Raw genomic sequence first — 21,818 nt, 5'->3', positions numbered from 1 at the left:
TCGGCTTCTTGGCGTCAAGCTATTAAGTTCGTCGTCGGCTGTTGTCCCCTGACCATTTGCTGCTTAGCTGTTTTTTGAGTATTCGATCCTTTAAGCTATGTGGCATACATCACAACATGATAAAGATCTGTTGAATATGAAAATCGTTAACTAATCACATCAAAATGAGTAGTAGTGCGAAAATACATGGGCAGTTTGCCCCCTTCCGTTGAAGAGTACACCTAGATGGGTGTCAAAAAATTAGTTTATCCTCTCGCACTGGAAAGCTTACCTAGATGGGTGTCCGGGAATATTTGAGGAATTAGTTTACCCTTTCGCACTAGAGAGCTTACTCAGATGGGTGTCGGGGAATTAGCTTACCCTCTCGCACTGGAAAGCATACCCAAATGGGTGTTAGGGAATTAATTTACCTTCTTGCACTGGAGAGCTTACCTAGATGAAGGTTTGGGTAGTTCTTGTAAACAGTAATTGAGCTAGGCTTATGAATAACTTCTTAAATCTTCATTGAGAATAAAGAAATGTATCAACTATGCTGAAAGGTAGAAACTGCATAACAACTGGATAATCCTCGGCTTGCGAGGTCTTGTTCATTGAGCTACTTGAGATTTTGAACTCATTTGCATAAGCCTAAATGGGGTTCAGGGGGTGATGAGTGATATTCCCAAGCATTCCATCATGTTGCTACTTGATGAAAGTGGGATGCTTATTTCTTTCAGGGCTACCCATGGCCTGAAAGTGCTCAGACCTGACAAAGATGTCATTAATTTGCATCATCTTTAATGAGGCTTCAATGTTGTCTTCCGTTGCTTGGGTAGGTTGTGTCGCTAATTTGTCAAGATACTCATCGCACCAACCTTTATTCGTCAGCTTCTCGAGATACTACTTCCTCTTCAGGTAATCGTTGGTAGTGTGGCTTGGTCTTTGATGGAATGCGCAATACTTTGTCTGATCTAGCTGGGTAAGATCGCCCTTCATGGAATGCGCAATTTTTTGAATAAAGAGTGCCCGGTGGGAAGACCATTTCTGAATGCTACTGTTGCTATACCTTCGTTGCAACCACCATCCTAGCCTTTTCCACTTTGAACCTCTTGACATAGTTGCAAATTGTCTCCCTAGGGTCTTTAATGATACTGAAGAGATAGTCAGACATCCTTTTAATTAAGCAGTTAGACGAATATTCCTTAGTGAAAACTAAGGAAAGTTCGTTGAAACTCCAGATTGACTACAGCGGCAGGGTGTGGAACCAATATTGCACCTTACCTTGTAGAGTTGTGGCAAAAATCTAGCACATAAGCGCATCATTGTTCCTGTATAAGATCATGGTACTGTGGTAGTGTTTGAGATGTCGATCTGGATCTTCATCTCCTTTGTCAAGAGTGCGTGAGGCATAGTGAACCTATGAGGTGGATCTGTGTGTGCTCAATCTTATCCATGAATGGTGACCTGTTTATGTTGGTCATGCTTTGTCGAAGTGCCTCGTCAGTAGCTTCGTCGCGTTGGAAATCGTGCAATCGTTCATTCAGAAACCTTTCAACTTCTTCCTGAATTTGCCTCTGCTGGGGCAGTGGAGCTTTTGGCTGCCCCTGGTCGTGACTTGTTAGTCTAGGCTACTCTTTCTTACGCTTGGTTCGTTTACGTCATGGTTGCGGTGCATGTGGTATGTTCCTGGTAGGCGAGCAGGTTGCTCGCAAACTGCTGGTTGAACTTAAGCTAGATTGGGTGATTACTTCCCTTCGCTCGACGTGCTGCCTACTCCAATGTAAGGTGAAGGATGCCCTTTACAGGCCTAGCTACAAATAAACACTTCGTCTGGAAGGTTGATTATGTTGATTATCAGAGTGTGGCCCCAGCCATGAATGTATGCTTGTTTGTGGTTTTAATCAGAAGTGCAAGCTCCTCCGCACGCTAAAATGAGAGTATATGCTATCACAAGGGTTCAAACAAAAATATACACTGCCAGAATGCTCGATTTGTGGCTGGTTGAGGGTTTGCTTGCCAGGACGCTGCTGGAGAGGTTTGTCGTCTACCCTTATCTTGCTTCAGGACATCTCGTTTGGGGTATGCTGCATCTCAGTGCGCTGCAAAAGTTGATTCACCAAGGTCGTCAGCTGTACGAGGGTGTTTGCCAACTTTATGATTTGTCGGGACAAGTGTTTTTCACCATTTGGGGTGGAAGAGCTTGAACAGCATATGTCTCTTTGAGTGGTGAAAGTGTGATGGACTTCGGGTGTAAGATCAGAACCAGGATGGATCAACTTTGTTGAAAAATAGGGTGAAAATACCCTTGGTTCAATCGTCTGTCCAAAAATTTAAAGCCAAGACGATTGAACTGGTCTTGGACTGGTTTGGGTTGTTAAGTGGGCCACAAGAATGGGCTGGACTGCAGGTGTAGGTCATATCATGGGTATAGGTAAGATCACAGGCGCGGGCTGGGTCACCAGGGTGCATGGGCGCTAGGTCTTTCCTCATCTCAGCGCGATTTGGGCTTGCACAACATTTTGGGCCTGCAAGTCTTGAGCTGGCTACACTGCAATAGCTTGTTGGGCCGCTGCCCCATGGCCTTGTTGCTATGCAGCTGCTCGCTGGGTTGTTGCTCCGTGGGCTGCAGTTGTCGTTGCTTTGTAGCCTAGTTGCCATGGAGCTGTCCTACTCTTCATTGCCACGACATTTGTCGTGGCTGCCATGGTGGCAAGGTTATTCCTCTTGCTGTGGTGAGTTTCGTGGATCGTCGTGGTACAGCTACATCACAATCTCCATCATTTGATCCAGATCTTTGAACGTAGGAAGTTCCGTTCATCATGGTTTCCGAATCTTTTGCCATTGTATTTTTCACTTATGTTTATTCAAAGAATTAAAAAATTCTAGGAATAAGAACGTATGTGTCACACCCCAAATTCAAGAGTAAGGAGAGTAATCGAATTAGGGCATGAAGAGTAACTAAAAAAAAAAAAAAAAAAATTTTACTATTACAACAAAGGTATGATGGAACCAGAGCCATCTAAAAGTTCACTTAAACCTGTTAATGAAAGCACCAATTTGTGGATGCAAATTTCCGCCCATATCTTGCCTTGACGAAAATGCACCTGCAAAATAATAACACATTCGATAAAGGCCAAAGCCTCACGTGCATATGATCTATGGATGGCTTTGGCTGAAAAATCTCCGATGCCAAAGTTAGAATTTTGAAAAGAATGTATTTAGGAGTTTGTGGGTAGCAAATGGCTTAGCATTTTAGTGGGATAAGGGGGTATTTATAGGAGAGTGGATGGCCCTTTGTGTGGAGAGTGGCCGGCCCTTTGGGTGGAGAGTGGCTGGCCATGTTTGGTGATAATGGGTGAATAATTGCAAGATATTATGTGAGATAATATCTTGCAATTAACATGGCAATTATTCCTATTTTAAATAGGAAGTTTTGGGAATTACCTTTTGAATAAAATCAATAAGGGATTGATGAGGAATGATGAGAGGAATATGAAATAAATCCATATTGATCACCTTTGACTCTTCTTTGATTGAGCCGTTATTGTCTTTTACATGCGTGTGGGAATCCTGGTGTGCCTCGAGGGTTGCCTTGTCTTTTTTACCCAAAAGTTCACGTGTCACCTCCATTATTTTTTGGATTATTGTTGGCTCCATATTATTGAAGTTGTCATTCACGAAAACTGAACCTAAAACCTCTCATTTATAAGTGAAGAGTAATATCACTAGAACATAATATAAAGTGGCTAAAATTGCGCTTTTAATGTATTGAAAATCTAATTTTTATTGTCCCATCTTTATCCCTAGTAAATATCACAACTTTTACCCTAATCCTATTTGTCTCTGTTTGCTATCTCACCATTTTGATGCTGTAGGCTTCATCTTTTGAATGCAAAGGTCATGCACAAATCCAAAATCCTTTGAGAAGCTGTAATCACTGTTATCAAAATATCAAATTGAGCTTTATGTATTTGTTATAGTCAGTGTTGGACCGACCCACATGGGTTTAAATATAAGCATATGTGATATAACATTGCGTACACTTTTATGTCATTTCGTTTAGATTCTTGTTTTGTTTTTGAGTGAATTTAGTTTCCTATTACTTAGCTTTGTGTTTTTCTTAGGTTTGAAGGGTAAAAATAAAGAGACAAGAAAAAGGAGGGATTTTGTGATTGAAATGAGTTTTGCATCTTGGAAGCAGAAACTGACTGCCCAAATCAGACAACTTGCACGAAATAAAATGTACATCCTCCAAGGAACCAACTGTTAAGCTTTATACCACTAAAAAGATATGGAAATTACCTTTAAGATAAATTTTACAGATCATGATTTCAAATTTTCTAGAAAATGTAATGAAAGGTTTCATATAGGTCGTTATCCAACCAAGCTTACGCCGAAATTGCAAAAACTGTTGGTTTTCTAAGTCACAACTTAAAAGAAGTCGAAATCCAAAAAGGGAATGTGCACAGTACTTATATCCTATCTTAAGACGGTCTGAGGGTAATGTTTTTATCTTAAAACCGCTTATCCATATTATTCTCTAGTTTTCTTCTTGTTTATGAGATTTTCCATTATGTTTTTTTTTGTTTATTATGAGTAACTATGATTTTCAATGACTATTTGATGGATACTGAGTTTTATTGGACAAATTCTTGCTCATTATAACAATTGAATGCTTTATGATTAAAGTACTTTGACTGATCACCTATTTGAAGATTTGAGGTGAAGCTGCAACATAATTTGAATTAGCTTCTTGTGAACAAGGGATGTAAATTACATAGATGTTGTAACAAGATTTATGATTTGCATGATCCTCTCATTTTCTTGTGAACAAGGGATGTAAATTACATAGAGTATTAAGATTGTGTTACGAGAGATGAACCCTAGATGGATGTATTTATATTGATCGAGAGATAGACCTTGTACTAAACTAGAAGAATCCTAGAAGATATCTAGGTCTAGATATTGCGTCATCTTAGGAGTGTGATTACTTATGGCGCACGTCAATTCCTAGATTGTAGAAACTCCAAGAGTTATGAGGAATCTAATTAGTCCTTATCTGGATCAGATCTCATGTCTTGCGAGACAAGCATGGTCATTTAGCGGCGTCGCTTCTGACTTTGCTATTACTCAAAACAAGGTGATGATGGCACTACTGTTCTATGTGATACAGCTCTGCTAGAAGCCACTAAGTCCATGACCGGACTTTTGAGGTAACGTTATTCCGATCAGCTTTACTTTGACCTTGAAAAATTATGGTCCCACAATGGAGCAAAGTGGATTGGAATATTGTTATCGTAAAAGTCCAGTCATGGCTCGATCATACAGATAAAGACCGTCACTCAACTGGGAATTGCAGCAACCCTGTAGTGGCTCTGCTAGTTACTCGAGATTCCCAAATATTCCATTTTCTAATGTTAACAACGTATATCATCAAATAGGACCATTTTCTTCTTGAGACTTTTCACTTTTTTTTTCATCATGTGGGGGTTTAAAATTAATTCCAGTTCATCTACTTCCATCTATATGGCGGTGTGGGGGGGGGGGGGGGGGAGGGGGAGTGGTAGTTCTCCATTGAATTCTCTCTTTTTCCATGTGCATATGTTCCTAAATATGTGTGCGCCCCCAATGGTCGACCTCCCACACGCTTACACAACATTTATTAGCTTGGTTGAGTTTGGGAAATCATGCAATAAGTCTTTCTTAACTCTCGCCTTTCAAGATTTGGTCCATCATCAATTTAATCAAATCTTCTTGTTTGCTTTCTTTGATTAGGCTTCCTTTAATGGATTTTATTAGCATTTCGTGTTGGGAGCCCTGCTGGTTATATCGCCCCATACACCTCTTTTAACTAACTAAAAGTTTAGGCTTCTTCTGCGTTAAAAATCTTGCCTCTTTTTCTTGAAATAACTTTTTTGTAAAGTCAGGTCAGACATTCACATCTCTTTACTTGGATCATAACAGGGATATCTATTTAGTAAATATGGTAAATTAATTATAACATTTTTCAAGTAGATGGGGATTGGGGAGAATCTGAAATGTAAAATCAATATATCTATATTAGGAAATCATATAAAATGGATGTTATTACTTTGAGTAATGCTATTCTTACCACAATTTTATACCATATTTTTTTACCATTTTAGGTGGCAGATGAGTTGGACAAGCTACATCATTTAATTTCAATTTTCTTATTAATTAAAACACTTAAATAAGGAAAATTGCAGACTTCAAGATCTCCTTCTGGTGTTAGTAACTTAATTAGGTATGAACCCTAATCCGATAGACAAATTTGATTTTGACTCCTGATTCGCATGAAAGCTAATAGGCGTTACTTAATGAAATAATTAGATAAAATCCTTCTTTTAAACCACAAAAGAAAAGTATTTTGAAAAGAAAAAAAAAATCACGAGATGAACAACCATGAAGCACCAATGAAGATTGGAGACAGAAATACTTGAAGGGGAATGAGGATTGGGGCTACAGGGCATGAGTCTGGAGATAGAAATCAATGGTGATTGTTGTATACGAATAAATTCTACAAAGCTTGACCATAATCATGGAAATCAACAGAAATGAATAAAATTTGGCGTGAAAAAGAAAGGGGAAGGAAGAAGAAGCAGAATTGAAAGTATACCACAATCATCATTTAATTAACAAATTTTTTATTAATTATTGATTAACATTTTGAAATTAAATGCTAATTAATTTAGATGATGTGGCTGTCCACATTAGATGTCACCTAAGGTGGTATACAATTGTGGTACAAAAATATAGTAAGAATACTTTTGTTTGGATCTAAGAAATTCAATGAATGATCCCTAAAGGGCCACATCATAATTGTGCTTGTTGATGAGAGTTACTTAGGATTCAGAAACGAAAAAAAAAAAAAAAAAAAAAAAAATGTAAAAAAAAAAAATATATTTTTTGTTCTCCCAATTCTAATAAAATGGAACTAGGTCTAGTTAAAGTATGAGTTGGCAATAAAGATCCTAAGATCCGATGCAAACAATTAGTCGAAGAAGCGGAGCTTAGAGCCTTTACATTATATTAGTAAAGAGCATTCACTCTAATGACGTACCTTTTGCATTGGTCTCTCTTGTCGTTCATATTTCTCTTGAATCTGTAATTTAATTTGTTTTGTAATTAGTTCCTTAAATCTAAATATTGTAACTAAGAAGAGCATAATGAAGTAGCGTATGAAATAAGCCCAAAGACTACCATACTTTCTATTTGTCAACAACCAACCACAACTCACTATAATTCTTCACTGCTAGTGCAGGAAGGTAAGAAGTACTTGTTTTTCTATACGAAATAGGCTAAGAAATCTTCAATTTGGACTTATATTCTTTTTCTCCAACCAGCCATGATCCTCCTGCAAGTAAATCATGAAAGCTAAGAAAAGAAGAAGTGATGAGCCAGACAACAATGCTAGGTCCGAGGAAGAGACCTGTAGGTTTGGAAAGCTTGTCGAAAAATTGGAACTTCTACGATTTCTTTTCACTTCCTCCATGTTCAAAGTGTCTTAAATATGACTTCAGTTCTAAGGAGCGAAAGGCCACATCACGTAGCTTTCTTTCCAACTTACTATGACGTTGATTGATATGCTACTCCATTTGAAGCGGGATGATCAAAACAATCTTAATGAAAAACGAGTAACAGCCTCAAATAAGTTTAAGAACCCAATAGGTCAGGAGGTAGAGGTATTCCCATGTCTGATTTTAACCAATTTGGTACATTAATTCGACCTTACTATTTTTTCCTTTTTTTACTAAGATTGGAGGTGGAAGCGAAGCTGCTCTAAGTTGATAGACAAAAGTCATTGTCTACTCTGAAGGACTTTGCTGTTGAAGTTTTTAATAGTTGTCAACGCAGAACCAAGTGACGAGAAGTTTAGGATATGTTTGGCCTTTCTTTCATCCACGATACAGTACATTTTCTTTAGAGCTCTTCTAACAGTCAGCTATCACAAGGCAACCATTCATTCAAACAAGAACCAACTACCTTGCAAGGTTCTAAAAAATGTTAGGCGCTAGCCGGGCGACGGGCTGGCGCCTAACGCCTAGGCGGGATCTAGGCGGGCGGCTAGGCGGCCTATGCGACCTAGGCGGATTTAGGTAAATTTCTTATGTATTTTATGAATTAATTAAATTTACTATATCAAATGTAAATAATTATTGACTAATATGTTATTTCTTATAGAAGAACATACATATGTGAATGTTTTATGTTTTATGTACATATATAATATGCTTGCCTAAGAAAAAAACAAAATATTATCTAAATAATTTATAATTTATATAACATATATATATATATAATATATCTCAAACTTTTAAAAATATAAAAAGCCCACAAATTGGGTGGTCTTCATTATTAAAACCATCAACACCTCACCTCTTTCACATCATCCGTCCACCACCTTGGGTCCATGGTTTCAATATAAAATATATAAAATATAAATTTGAGATCCCAGTCCATCAAAACCATCAGCGTCTATGGCTTTGATAATTAAAACTATCTGTTTTTCCTTGGATTTGAGATCGCAGTCCTCGCCCTCATATATTGAAATGTTTCAAACTTTCAGTCTCTCTCTCCTTCTCTTCGCGCTCTCTCTTCCCTCATCTTCACAGACAAGCTGCAGAATAGACCACATATTGAAATGTTTAATTGTGTCTCTCTCTATCTCTTTTTGCACTCTCTCTTCCCTCATCTTCACAAAGACAAGTTGCATAAATTCACCGGTAATCTCTCTCTCTCTCTCTTCGCACTCTCTCTTCCCTTATCTTCACAGAGATGAGCTGCAGAAATTCATCAGGGCTCTGCTGCTACATACGAGATCGGAAGTTGTACATCCGTTGCGAAAATTGTAGCAAGTTTGGGATTTGCAGCGAGATTCAAACCGCCTAGACTGCCGCCTAGCGAGGGCCTAGGCGACCACCTAAGTCCTCCCCACCTAACTAAACGTTTTGGTCTAAATAGGGTCGGAGCTCTTCTACCCAGCGCCTGGGTGGCCGCCTAGGCCAATTTTTAGAACACTGCTACCTTGTCGCAACATACATGCCAATGGTGAATTACGATCCACGGTTTTTTCCTCTTTCTCTATCCCTTTCCTGCAGGTATAGTGTTTAATTAATTTCTTTGTCTTTTGTTAACTTAATCTTAATATGTTGTTCGTACTTTGTAATGCATGTTGTGTTGAAAGTTGTCTATGTGTAAGCTTTCTATTGACTGCACTCCAATGTATAAAAACGGTAGTGCTAAAAAAGGAAGAACAAACTTAGCTCTGTTCTAGTCGTGCAGAAAAATTTCTGATCTGAATTCTTTGTGAAAACCGGTTTTATTCTAGTTAATTTTTCACATCTACAAGCTAGCCAACGGGGTGGAAGTTGTGTGTTTGTTGTCCTATGTAGTCATGCAGCTATACCACGGAAAAGCTTAGTTGCATACTTGAAAAATAACACTGTTAGGGCCCAAATATTTCACGCAAGGCCCAAGAGGATTGAAAGCCCAAGCGTTCTATGGTCATACAATTTCATGCTAACCCCTTTATATTATACGTATTTATCTGAAAAATTAGTAGTTAAACATTGTGTCACACAAATTTTAATTAATTATTATGCCACACCATAGAAGGAAATATATCATGTCATGTTGAACATATTCGTTTAAACCCAACACTCACCAAACTCACATAACCCAAGACATGTGGTTTCACTAGGCTTGCTAGAGAAGTTGAGATGTGGAAGGATACAAAGGTCCACAAAGCACATGGAAACTCTTCGATAATGAAGACTTTGACCTACTTGGAAACACCAATGTCTAAATCTAACTTAGAGTTATCCATGCTGGGTAAACAAATGAGATATTTTCCTTCACATTATTTTAGTTGTGCACCGTCATTGGCTTCACTCTAGAACCACTTATCCTCCCAATGAACCTAAGCTATTTCACCCCATACCTCCACCCAGACATGTTACCCGTGAACATATTCCTGCTACAAAGCCATCTCATTATTTGGTCCATAGGTTACTAAGAAGATTCCATTCCACACTTTCTCACTATTTCATTCTCCACTTTCTCACTCCATGAACCATACCAAATCAAATTCCCCATCAAAAGATGGTTGGTCCATAGTATCTACAAAAACTGGCCATCTTGAGCCTTGGGATTCGAGAGGAGCCACAAGACAGCCTCGACTTCCTCCCTGCTCGTCTCGGTTTCTCCGTCCATGTCGGAGAAGTAAAGATCATGAAAGAATTTGACGGCAGATTTGATGGCGGGAATCGAGTTCGCAGTTGAGTTCACGGAATCGTAAAATGGCATGACGGGTGCTCGTTCGTGGTGGCGGTTGAGAGGGTTGCCGAAGTAGATGACGCGATCCCATGTGACGCAGAGGGCGGCGTCGTCGGCCTTGCATGTGACGTGAGCTAGAGCTTGCTCGCAGTCTTTGCACAACTGGAAGCGGGCGTGGCTAGATTTCAACGTGGAGCTTGGTCTTTGGTCCAGAGGCAGCTTGGACATGGAAACAGTCTAAATTTCAACTACTATTCATTTGGGTGGATACAGAGGTCCACAAAGCACATGGGAACTCCACTCTATTCAATCCACCCAAATGAATAGTAGTTGATTGCAATGAATAGTAAGTGCTCAAGTGTATCTCCATTCTTAAACTAAATAGTCTAGTCAATTCATATTAAAATAATTTTTTTTATAAAATAATATTAATTTCGGATAGGATTTTTAACCAATCTTGTCATGCCACGTGTCATTATCCGAAAGTACAATTTTTGTGGACGATAGTTAGGTATTTATACATTAAAAAAAATTAGTTTTATTTTTTCTATATTTTTAAACAATATTTATAAATTTATATTAAGTTAATTAATCTAGACTGTTATATTGAAATCCAACAACCCAAAAGTGGACACATGGCCAACGTTACCAATTTCTGACATTTTCTTTTCTTTCTTTTTTTTAGTCCGGAGCGCGCACTTACATGAGCGTGCATGCCACGCGCTAGCCGCTAAAAAATGATTTCACATGGCTAACGTAATGCTGACATCGGCTTGGCGTCATGTGGCCCGGTTTCTGGGTCAGTTCATTTTGTGTTGGGCTAGAAGCCGGCCTCCACTTTGGGCCAGCTAATTGGACAGGGTGGAGTGGGTTTTTTAGAGGCTAGGAGGAAAATGGGTTGTCCCAATTAATTAAGGAAGGGGTGGAGTTGCTCCAATGATGAGAGAGATCATAGATGAGTTCTTTGAGAAATCAGGGGAAAAATGAAGGAAATGGACTGGGACTTTGGTGATGGTTCTTCATGATGTATACTATGGTAGAATGGAATCGAACAAGGACTAGGCACATAATATTGACCATGAGCAATAGATTGGGAGTAGAAAATTGAGCAGGGATAGCTCTGTTTAGAACTTTGTGCTGATAATGAGTTGCGAAATCGATGGTATGTATGTAGTGGAATATAAAGTACATAAGACACAATATTTACGAGTTTCGGCAAATGTGCCTACATCCTTGGGTGGGCTAGTAGTCCTTTGTATAGGAAAACATATAGTTTTGTTGACCAGTTAATTAAGGGAGGGGTGGAGTTGCTCTAATGATGAGAGAGATCATAGATGGGTTCTTTGAGAAAGTAGGAGAAAAATGAAGGAAATGAACTGAGACTTTGGTGGTGGTTCTTCATGATGTATACTATGGTAGAATGGAATCGAATAAGGACTAGGCACATAATAGTTGACCATGAACAGTAAATTAGGAGCAGAAAATTAAGCCGGGATAGCTTTGTTTAGAACTTTGTGCTGATAATGTGTTAGGAAATCAACGGTATGTGTGTAATGAAATATAAAATAAATAAGATACAATATTTACGAATTTCGACAAATATGCCTACGTCCTTGGGCGGGCTAGTAGGCTTGTATAGGAAAACATATAGTTTCCTGCTAAGGTCAAAGGTTGTGGAATTAGGACATGCTTCACGAGGCTTGCTCCACAACTTCAACATCTATTGGCTGAAACAAGTCGTGGGACGGTGCCCGTTTCTTTAAGTGGGCCATCTACTTTTATATCATTGTTTACATTATAGACAAATTTTCACGACTAATATGTACAAAAGCCTTTTACAATATTACATCATAAATATTTTTTTTTTCAAAGATTAAAAAAAAAAAAAAAAAAAAATGTGATGTCGCCATTCTTTGATTTAGCTTTGGCATTCGTATTGTGTTTTTCGTGTTCGTGTCATTTTCGTAACATACCCGATATCTTAACGGGTAGTGTCGTGTAACACCCATTAAAGTAAACGAGTAATATGACCCGACCATAAATTGATCCGTTAATGTTATCAGGTAATATGACCCTACCTGTTACCTGTAAAGAAAATATATTTTAAATCAATAAATAATGAAATTCTAAAAAATGAAACCTCGGTGAGTATAATAAAGCATCAACAACAATCGATGGTTAAATTTAAATCTTAGGTATATGGATTATGGTATCTAATTTCGGAGTCAACTATTTCACGAAAATTGTAAAGCTTGTCATTACGAGTGATTGTATATTTATTTTACATTTTTCACACTCCTACAATAGTTATTATTAATTTTGCACTCAAATAAAAAAAAACACTATTCATGAGATTTGGTGGGTTTTAAAAATCTAAACAACCATGTAACTATCGTCTAAGCATAGATGATACAATCACGAGCGATTATATATGCTTTCACATTTTTCAGACTTGTACATTAATAATTATGAATTTATTTATTTTGAACTCCCTTAAAAATACTATTAATGAGGGTTTGTATGGTTTTAAAAATTCAAACGACTATGTACCCATCCTCAAAGGGTAAAGGATGCGATCATGAGCGTTTACATATTTTTTCACATTTTTCACACTTGTAAATTAATTGTTATAATTTTTTTAAATGTGTTTGGTATTTTTAAATTACTTAATATTTTTATTTATCATGTGTTTTTATTTTTTTAATCTCAATATTTGCGTATAGGATACTACAAAAATAGATAGATAAAACTTAAATCTTTAATTTATAAAGAATAATAATACAGTAATACGTATTTAATATACAATATATACTTATACACTATGGCTATTGTATGTTATAGTATGTTTTTTTAGTAGTTTAAAAAATTAAAATCATCAAAATAACTTTCTTCTTAATGTGTCAAAACAGGTTACCTGCATGTCACCCTCGTGCAATCTTGTTAAGGACTGGTTATTAACGGGTTCTTATCGTGTGACCCAATAACGACCTGATTAACTATCTTGTTGATCCGAAACCAGTTATTTTTGTGTCGTTTACGTGGCGTGTAAGAAATTGTCAGGTCTACTTTGCTTTCCCTGGGGTCACACAGATTAATAAAAGGTGGTCACAAACCCTTTTTTATCTTCCACGCCTCTGGTTAATTTATATCATTTAATTTTCTTTTTATTTAATTTGATGATTAAAAATTAAAGGAATTATTAAGGGTGGGTACGGGCCAAGTGGGGCCTAAAATTAGAGGGACCGGACTTGACCCATTTGTAAATGGAGCAGGGTGGGGCGGGTTTTGCTGTTTTAGAAAATGGACCGAACCTAACCTGACCCTTTCCAAATGGGCTGCTTCCTATGGGTCCCTGGGTCTTTATCTTCGACAGCTATGCTCCTTCGGCTCATTTGATTCGTCATCGTTTTTATCAGAGTATGCTCGGAGAAGATTCATTCATAGAAACAAAGAAGAACCCTAACCCCTAAATTTGGCTTGTGATGGAATTTAGAAATTTATAGTTTAAATTAGAAATCGAATGAAACAAAAACAGAAAGATACTCATTGATGGCTTGAAAAGGGAAACGGCAGCCACTAGGGCGGGCACAAAAGGATTCTTGGCGAGGTTGAGGTTTTGGAAGCATTGAGTTGGGGTTTTCCAGGGTATTTGATTTGCGTTCAAACTTCGAGTTTGGAGAGAGACCTCGAGCTTTGAGTTGTGACAAGCGGGGACCGACGACAGCGAGTGGATCGACGAACACGAAGTCACGACGAAGGGGACGAACTACGGCGATGAGACGAACGAAGGCGAACGAATCAATGAACACAAAGCCATGACGACAGGGATCAACGACAGTGAATGGATCAATGAACATTAAGTCACGATGACAGCGAACGGATTGACAAATACAAAGTTTGGACCTCGACATCACCTGCGCTGTAATTTAGGTTTGAGAACACGAAATTGGGAGTCTTGGACGAGACAACTCAGACAAGAATAAGAGAGACAATGATAGATGGTAGAAATTTAATCAAGGTAGGAAATCAACGGTCGGGCCGGGGGCTCGTTTTCTCCAATTTCTAGAACTGCCCCACCTAGTTATTCATCTGGACTCACCTTGCCCCGCCCCATTTTGTATTTATAATTTTTGGACCTACCTCGTACCCGCCTTTACCCGCAGGTTTGGACCCGTTTGCCCACCCCTAAGAGTTATATAAAAGATAAAAAAGAAATATGTTGGTAGTACCGTCCGTAAAAGAATGTCTCGTTCAAATTATTTGCTGAACCAATCAATTCCCAATCATAAAAACTTGCACAAGCATGCATATTCTACGAACGAACTTAAAACTCTGTTTTCAAATCATATTCTCTTCTTCCCCCATCATCTTTTGCCTTTTTTCCTTATGGGAACTCTAGGCCATAGCTGTCGTCATCTCACTGGATGAGGACACGTAGACGCTTGCATGTGTTTTAACTTCCCCTTCTCTTTTGTCCCATTCAAGTTGGTGCATGAGCTGTATAATTATTAATTCACAGGAGTAGACACTTTCTTTGACAAGGATTATTATATTCTTATACTGTCAAAGGACAAAATTGCCCTTCCAATTCGAACAGAAAATTAAAAGACAATTATAAAATATTTTGCTGGTTTTAGCCTGCCTGTAAAAAAGTAATATTTTAAAGAGTCACAAATTTGGCTGTAAGTAGAATAACCATAGAAGATTATAAAGTTATAGAAAGAATATATATAGGATTAATCTCAATATACTATCTTGAAGTTTTGTGATTTTCAACATTTGGTATATAAAGTTTTTTTTCGTCCCAGAATCATAACTCAAGAATATACTACGTACTCATCTTTCTAGAATGTATTTATCAGCATCAAAATTACTTTGACTCTTCAAGTATGTTCTTAGTCTTTTTTTTTTTGTTTGTCGAAGAGCTGAAATTTATTAAACTTCAAACATCTTGGAAATCCCAACAACGACCCTAGACAAACAATGTGGGAGGCTTCATTCCATACTGACAAAAGCTTAAAATTGAAAACATAGAGAGAGAAAAAAAAAAAAAAAAACCCTAATCTCCACCAACTAGCTCACTGCTGCCGAACTCTCCTTGGCAACCATTGGACATCCATGTAGGAACCAAAACAAAGAAGGATCCGCAAAGAGTCAACCTAAAAAAGAAAAAGAAAATCTGCATCTAAAATCAAATCTCAAAGCGTCGCAACCGATCAAGTCATCTAAACCCGTACCCCAAACCACCACGCTTGCGAGGAGAACTAAGTTGACACAACATGGGAATGGGGAAGGTCAAGGGGATGTATAAAACACCTTTACTATGACGAAGACCAATAAAAAAGAACAGTTCGAATACCATTTGTTAACATCCCTAAAAATATTATTAAAATCCTTTTATAAGAAGGTTTTATTGAAAACCGGCTCTTTAAAATTTAACGTATATGCTCGCACTCGTGCAGGAATCTCAGCGATCACTTGATCTGATTCTATGTATTGATCATTTTGAACTAAAATCAAACTTCTCTATTCTAGCTTCCTATTGATTAGTGGAGTGAGTATTACATAAACTCTCATTTTCTGTATAAGATTCATTCAATAACCAAGTCGGGAGTCTGTACCACTCCGAAATATTAATAACTAAGTTAAAGAGAGAGTAGGGCAAGCCACAGACGAAAGTGAACTACAGACTACTTACCAGAGACCATCGGCAATGGACAACACTTCACTAACACAACCTTAGATAGAATATAACGAGTCACCCAAGCCCTAGCCCAGTCTTACTAAGAGTTTGAATTGCTCCCTAGGATAGTAGGGCGAATGAATCAGATTACAAACCACTTTGCCAAAATATTCCGGCATGTTGGTATAGAAAGGGGCAATGGGGTAGAGATTTACATCCTAAATCGAGTCCAAAACTTGAAGATTTGATGTATAGGTAGGAATAAAGGGGAAATGACGGAGAGGTTAAAGATGGAGGTGTCTAGGGATGCAAGGGAAAATGAGAGAAATGAATATGAGGGGAATAGGTGACATAACTGGACGGGTTTGAAAAGGGGATAAAAAGTAAAAGGAGAAGAAAAAGGGGGTAGTAAAATAGGAGAGACGGCGAATGATGCTAGGGAAGCGACGATAAACGTCAAGAAAGCATGCCAACAACTCTCAACCTAGCAGAGGTGGTTTGGAGCAGTGTCGATGTTGAGAGATTGAATTATTAGTATTTAAAATTTAAAAAGAGAGAAGTTATGACATATTAAATTGGAAATAAAATACCTAAAATCTTTCAAACTAATTTATTTATTTATTTATTTTTATTTTTTTAGAAGAAAATAGATAGTGTTAATGGGCAACTGAAACAGTATATGAGATGAGCAACTGCAAACTAATAAAAAAAAGAAAACTGTTGAAGGATTAGGCGAGTCGAATTACTGATACGGTTTGGTCATTGGGCTAGCTTAATCTTTAGCTAGCGCACTTTGAGATTTAGTCATTGACTACCTATGTAGGTTACTTTTTCCCACTCAAAACGATGAAAAATAACTAACTCTCCGATACAACGACCCTCCATCTCCTCGAATCCCTTTTTAGTTGAAGCTAAATGTATCAGTCTTCCACCAATAATTCATAAATCATAAAAAAAAATTGCTAGGAAGGCTTTTCCCAATAAGGGCAACAATATATATTCAATAGCGCCAAGAAAGGAGGTGTAAGCAACAAACTATATGAGTTTGTCACTACTATTTGGCCAATAATTGAACACAATGAATAGACGTACATCAATACAATAAGAGTACGATTTTATTCATATGTCCTTGTTCTAATGACATGAGACACCATATAACAACATATTAATGCTAGGCAAGTTATTCTACGTGTCTTAGGGCTTTTTGGTATTGTACTAAAAAAGGTTTATACTTTTTAAAAATATTTCTTAAGACTATTTCATAAGAATAATCTTTAATAAAATTTAAAAACTTGTTTGGTATCTATATTATTAAGAGAAGAGGGCTTGTTAACTTTTTGCCCCCTTTTCTTCCAATTTTGCCCCACTTTTGAATACATAATGTTGACATGAGGAGGGTAAAATAGTAATTTTATACCTTTGACAAAATGACAATCATATCCATATTTTTCCTATTTACCCTTACTTTTGATACACAACATTTACATAAAGCGGGAAAAATGGTAATGATATAATATTAAGAAAAATATGCCCTTATTAAGAGATCTCATCATCATTGTTTCACATTCTTTCTAAAAATTTTAAAAACTAATTACACTCCTTAATCAAAAACAAAAAAGGAAATGAAATTGTTCACAAACAAAGTGTGTGCTTATACCCTAGTATAAATTTAAAATTGTTTTCTAAGTTTTTACAATTCAAAATTGAAAACAACTCCTTGGTGGGACCGGAGAAAAAAGGAAATAAGAGATTGGGAGAGAGAAGGAGACAGAAGAGTCGGAAGAGAGAAGAAAAATGAGAGAAAAGAGGAAGAGAGGACCTGGATTGTCTGCCCTCATCATCTCATACTCTTCACATCCCCTCCTATTTATGTGGTTACGGTTAAACCACATTAATATTTTATATTGATTTTTTTTATTAAAATATAAAACAAAAAACAATGGGAATATAAAATGTTAACGTGGCTTAACCGTGACCACAGATATAGGAGGGGATGAGAAGAGTATGAGATAGGGAGGACAGATAATCAGGTCCGGAAGAGAGAGATAGGAGAGAGGAGAGAGGAGAGAGGAGAGAGGTGAGGGAGTGGGGGGGGGGGGAGGAGAGAGGTAAGAGAGAGAAAGTGAAGAGTGGTTAATTTAAAAACAAGTAATGTTATGGAGATTAAATTTGTAAATACAATGAGTAATGTTATTTTTACCATAATTTTATATCACATTTCTTTACCATCTTAAGTGGCAGATAAGTTGGACAAGTTACGTCATTTAATTTCAATCATTTTATTAATTCAAACACTTAAATAATCTTAGGTGACATAAGAAGACTCCTCGTATACTACAATCATCATTTAATTAACAATCTTTTTATTAATTATTGATTAACATATTGAAATTAAATGCTAATTAATTTAGATGATGTGACTATCCACATCAGATGCCACCTAAGATGGTATACAATTGTGGTACAAAAATATGGTAAAAATAACATTATTGAAACAAAATTTATAAATTAAAGGATGTGTCACCAATAAGAAATAAGCATGTTTATCTATGTTTAAATAATAATTCAATTATCAAATTTCATGTTATTTAATTTACAAAATTTTATCAACAAATTTAGTCTTTCTAGTATTACTCAAAACAAAAACTTTTAAGTCCAACTTCTGAAAACAGTTCTACCAAACAAAATATTTTTAGCTTGAAACTCAAAAACTATTTTTAAATTAAAAAAATAAATAAATTGAAGTCCAATACCGAACGCCCTTAATTTGCTCATAAGTTTCTCGCCAAAACTGCTGACTATTGCCACTTTGTGGCCATGCATTAAGCCAGCTTTGAATGCTACCCTTCTTTCCTTTCCTTTTCCTATTCGGAGAGACAGCACCTAATGTTCCTCATTGACAGTCTTCTCTTTCACTGCTGCTTCAATTAGCCCTCCATTAACCCAATCAATCCTCTCTCTCTCTCTCTCTCTCTCTCTCTCTCTCTCTCTCTCTCTCACATTAATTCCAAGTCGTCGTCTTCTTGTTCTTGTTCTTGTACTCCATGTTTTCTAGAAGGCAAAGTCCTCCGAGTCCTCCATGGACTGATGACGAGAAGGAGAAACACTACTATTACTCCAACAACAAAGACACCCACTTTAACAATCCCCACCTCCGATTTGGTGCCTTGGTTTTTGTCTTTCTCTCTCTTTGGCTTCTTCTCCTCCTCATTTGGTTCCCTACCAAAACCACACCCATTGTTGAGCTTGATGTTGATCTTGTCCAAAAACCACAGCAGCAACAAAATGTCCACCACCATCTCATTCACAAAACCCAAAATCCTAACCGCATCAATACTAGTACTACCGCCATCGCCGCCGCCACCACCACCACAAAATCCCCATTTACGGTTCCTACTTGCTACCCAAGCGTCTCGGTGTACGTATACCCTTTGCCGGCCAAGTTCAACCTCGGACTACTGGACAATTGTCACATTCTAAACGTGTACACCAACATGTGTCCCCATGTGGCGAACCGCGGCCTTGGCCAGCCGTATCCCCAATTGGGCTCCGCCGCCTCCTGGTTCGCCACCCACCAGTTCATTGCCGAGATGATCTTCCACGCTCGCGTGGAGAATCACCGCTGCCGCACTCTTGATCCCGCACGTGCCAACCTCTTCTACGTCCCCTTCTACGGCGGCCTCCACGCCTCCGGCAATTTCAAGGAAGCCAACCTCACCGCCCGTGACGAGCTCGCCGTTGACTTGGTCGATTACGTTCAGTCCCAGCCTTGGTGGAAGAGGCACAACGGTAGGGACCACTTTATCGCCCTGGGGAGGACCGCGTGGGATTTCATGAGGGCCGCCGATGGTCCTGATTTCGGGGCCAACTCCCTCCTCAACTTACCTGCCGTCAAAAACATGTCGGTGCTGACTGTGGAGAGGCATCCTTGGCAAGGTTCAAACCAACACGGCTTGCCCTACCCTTCATATTTCCACCCGTCCACTTGGCAGGAGATGGTGGCATGGCAGAACAAAGTGAGGGAAATGGAGCGACCCCACTTGTTTTCTTTCATCGGTGGCCCCCGAAAGGGATTAGAAAAAGCAGCCGTTCGGAACGAGTTCATACGGCAATGCGGCGAGTCAACTCGGTGCATGCTCTTAAAATGTGGCTCTGGGGCTAGCAAATGCCACGAGCCGAGCGAGGTGCTGAAGGTAATGTCCGAGTCGCAGTTTTGCTTGCAAGCACCTGGTGATTCGTTCACTCGGCGGTCGACGTTTGACTCGGTGCTCGCTGGCTGCATACCGGTGTTCTCCTCGCCGCACACGGCGTACACTCAGTACAAGTGGTTTTTACCTGGTGACGGGAGCACGTACTCGGTTTACATTGACGAGAAAAGTGACGCGAGTAAGAGAATCGAAGGGGAGCTGCTGAAGATTCCGAGCGAAAAGGTGACGGCGATGCGGGAAAAGCTCATAGAATTGATCCCAAGTCTCACTTACGCGCATCCGAATGCGACTAATCTTGGGTTTGGGGACGCCGTGGACGTTGCACTTGCATCGTTGGCCAAGCACATCCACACAATGATATGATTAATTAATTAATTAGATATTGGATGGTGAGAGGTGGATTTTGATGTGTATTAACCATTACCATTGAGAGAGACCCTGCCGACAGTCTCATGTGTTTATTGAGTGTTTGTCCAATAAAAAAAAAAAACGTCTTTGACTTATAAAATTAGAATTCAGATTAATGTGGTTTGTGCAGCTGAGATGTTTGAAGATGCACTAATAACATGTCAAATTATGCTCCATTACAATTTTGTTTCGTGGTGCTCTTGAAGATTCGGACTTTCTGTAATTATTGAACAATGATTTGAGTTCTAATTTCATATCATGGAGAAATTTTGTGCAATAAAAATTAAATAAAAGTACAAAGTAACATGCATGTATGTCCAACGTGTTGAACAATTGGTATGGGGAATCAAATCATGTTACAGTATATATTCAAATTAAAGTACTTGTTTGCCGAAAAAAAATTAATTAAGGTTTATTATAACAAAAAAATACAGATCAAGAAGAATTGGACAGCAGCTCGTATCTCTATTTTATTACAAGGTATTGGGACGTGGTGGTTAACATCATATAATAAAAAATAAAAACGTGTGTGAGGGTAGACAAATGAATAAAGAATAGCACCTCCTGGGTGATTCATATGTATGTGACTTCAAAACAAGCATCCAAGAGGCAACAGCAACACAAGGCAGCACAGCATCCCTTCCAGAAGCCATCGCCCTTGGACTTGGTTTCTGCAGGTAGTGCATCACGAGCAGAAGCAGCTCCTCCTCTCGTGGGATAACCAGCAGGCAGCGGTGCCTGCACATAATAAGGGCCCGTTGCCGTTGAATAAGGTAGCGGAGGGTTTGCCATTGCCATAGTGGATTTACTACTTGAACTCATCGTTGAATCATCGAATAAGAAGTGAGACGAATATTAATTGCTAACGAAAATTAATCGACGGAGTTAGCTAGAAGAAATTAGTACTCGGCAAAGTTTGTGATATTGGGTAGGTGATGATCGAAGAACCGCAATTTATAGATGAAGCAGATGAGAATTGTTGGAGGTCACTTCTTATAAGGTCGATAATTTAGATTACGCGAAAGCCTACAATCACACCGTGTACCATTCTTTTAAGCGGCAAAGAAAAATCACAAGACACAATTGCTACAACGCAAAGTCCTACCAAGGCTACCATAACTTGTTCTCATTACTTTTGTACTAGAAGATACGTAGGAAAGTGGAATCACACTACAACCATCTTACCAACTCCTCAAATTAATTAAGAACAAAAGATAGGGAACAAAAATATATTTGTTAGGTAT

General features: G+C 38.2%; 2 protein-coding genes across 2 annotated transcripts; one reads left to right on the top strand and one right to left on the bottom strand.

Annotated features, from left to right (window-relative positions):
* Positions 1 to 10,119: 10,119 nt before the first annotated feature.
* On the bottom strand, positions 10,120 to 10,503 carry LOC103932154 (zinc finger protein CONSTANS-LIKE 4-like). The gene has a single exon (XM_009341701.1). It carries the CDS (start codon positions 10,501 to 10,503, stop codon positions 10,120 to 10,122), a length of 384 nt encoding a protein of 127 aa, XP_009339976.1.
* Positions 10,504 to 18,919: 8,416 nt separating this feature from the next.
* Positions 18,920 to 20,750, top strand: LOC103931921 (probable xyloglucan galactosyltransferase GT17). The gene has a single exon (XM_009341449.3). It carries the CDS (start codon positions 19,003 to 19,005, stop codon positions 20,527 to 20,529), a length of 1,527 nt encoding a protein of 508 aa, XP_009339724.2. The 5' UTR covers positions 18,920 to 19,002; the 3' UTR covers positions 20,530 to 20,750.
* Positions 20,751 to 21,818: the final 1,068 nt, after the last annotated feature.

Source organism: the organism of the source record quoted next, unplaced genomic scaffold, assembly GCF_019419815.1.
Source record: "Pyrus x bretschneideri cultivar Hongxiangsu unplaced genomic scaffold, Pyrus_bretschneideri_v1 Contig104, whole genome shotgun sequence".
NCBI lineage: Eukaryota > Viridiplantae > Streptophyta > Magnoliopsida > Rosales > Rosaceae > Pyrus > Pyrus x bretschneideri.
This window is presented reverse-complemented; position numbering and strand designations above follow the sequence as displayed.

Bases quoted from the DNA above. Each gene is read 5' to 3' on its own strand.
- LOC103932154 (XM_009341701.1), bottom strand. From the start codon at position 10,503: ATGTCCAAGCTGCCTCTGGACCAAAGACCAAGCTCCACGTTGAAATCT.
- LOC103931921 (XM_009341449.3), top strand. From the start codon at position 19,003: ATGTTTTCTAGAAGGCAAAGTCCTCCGAGTCCTCCATGGACTGATGAC.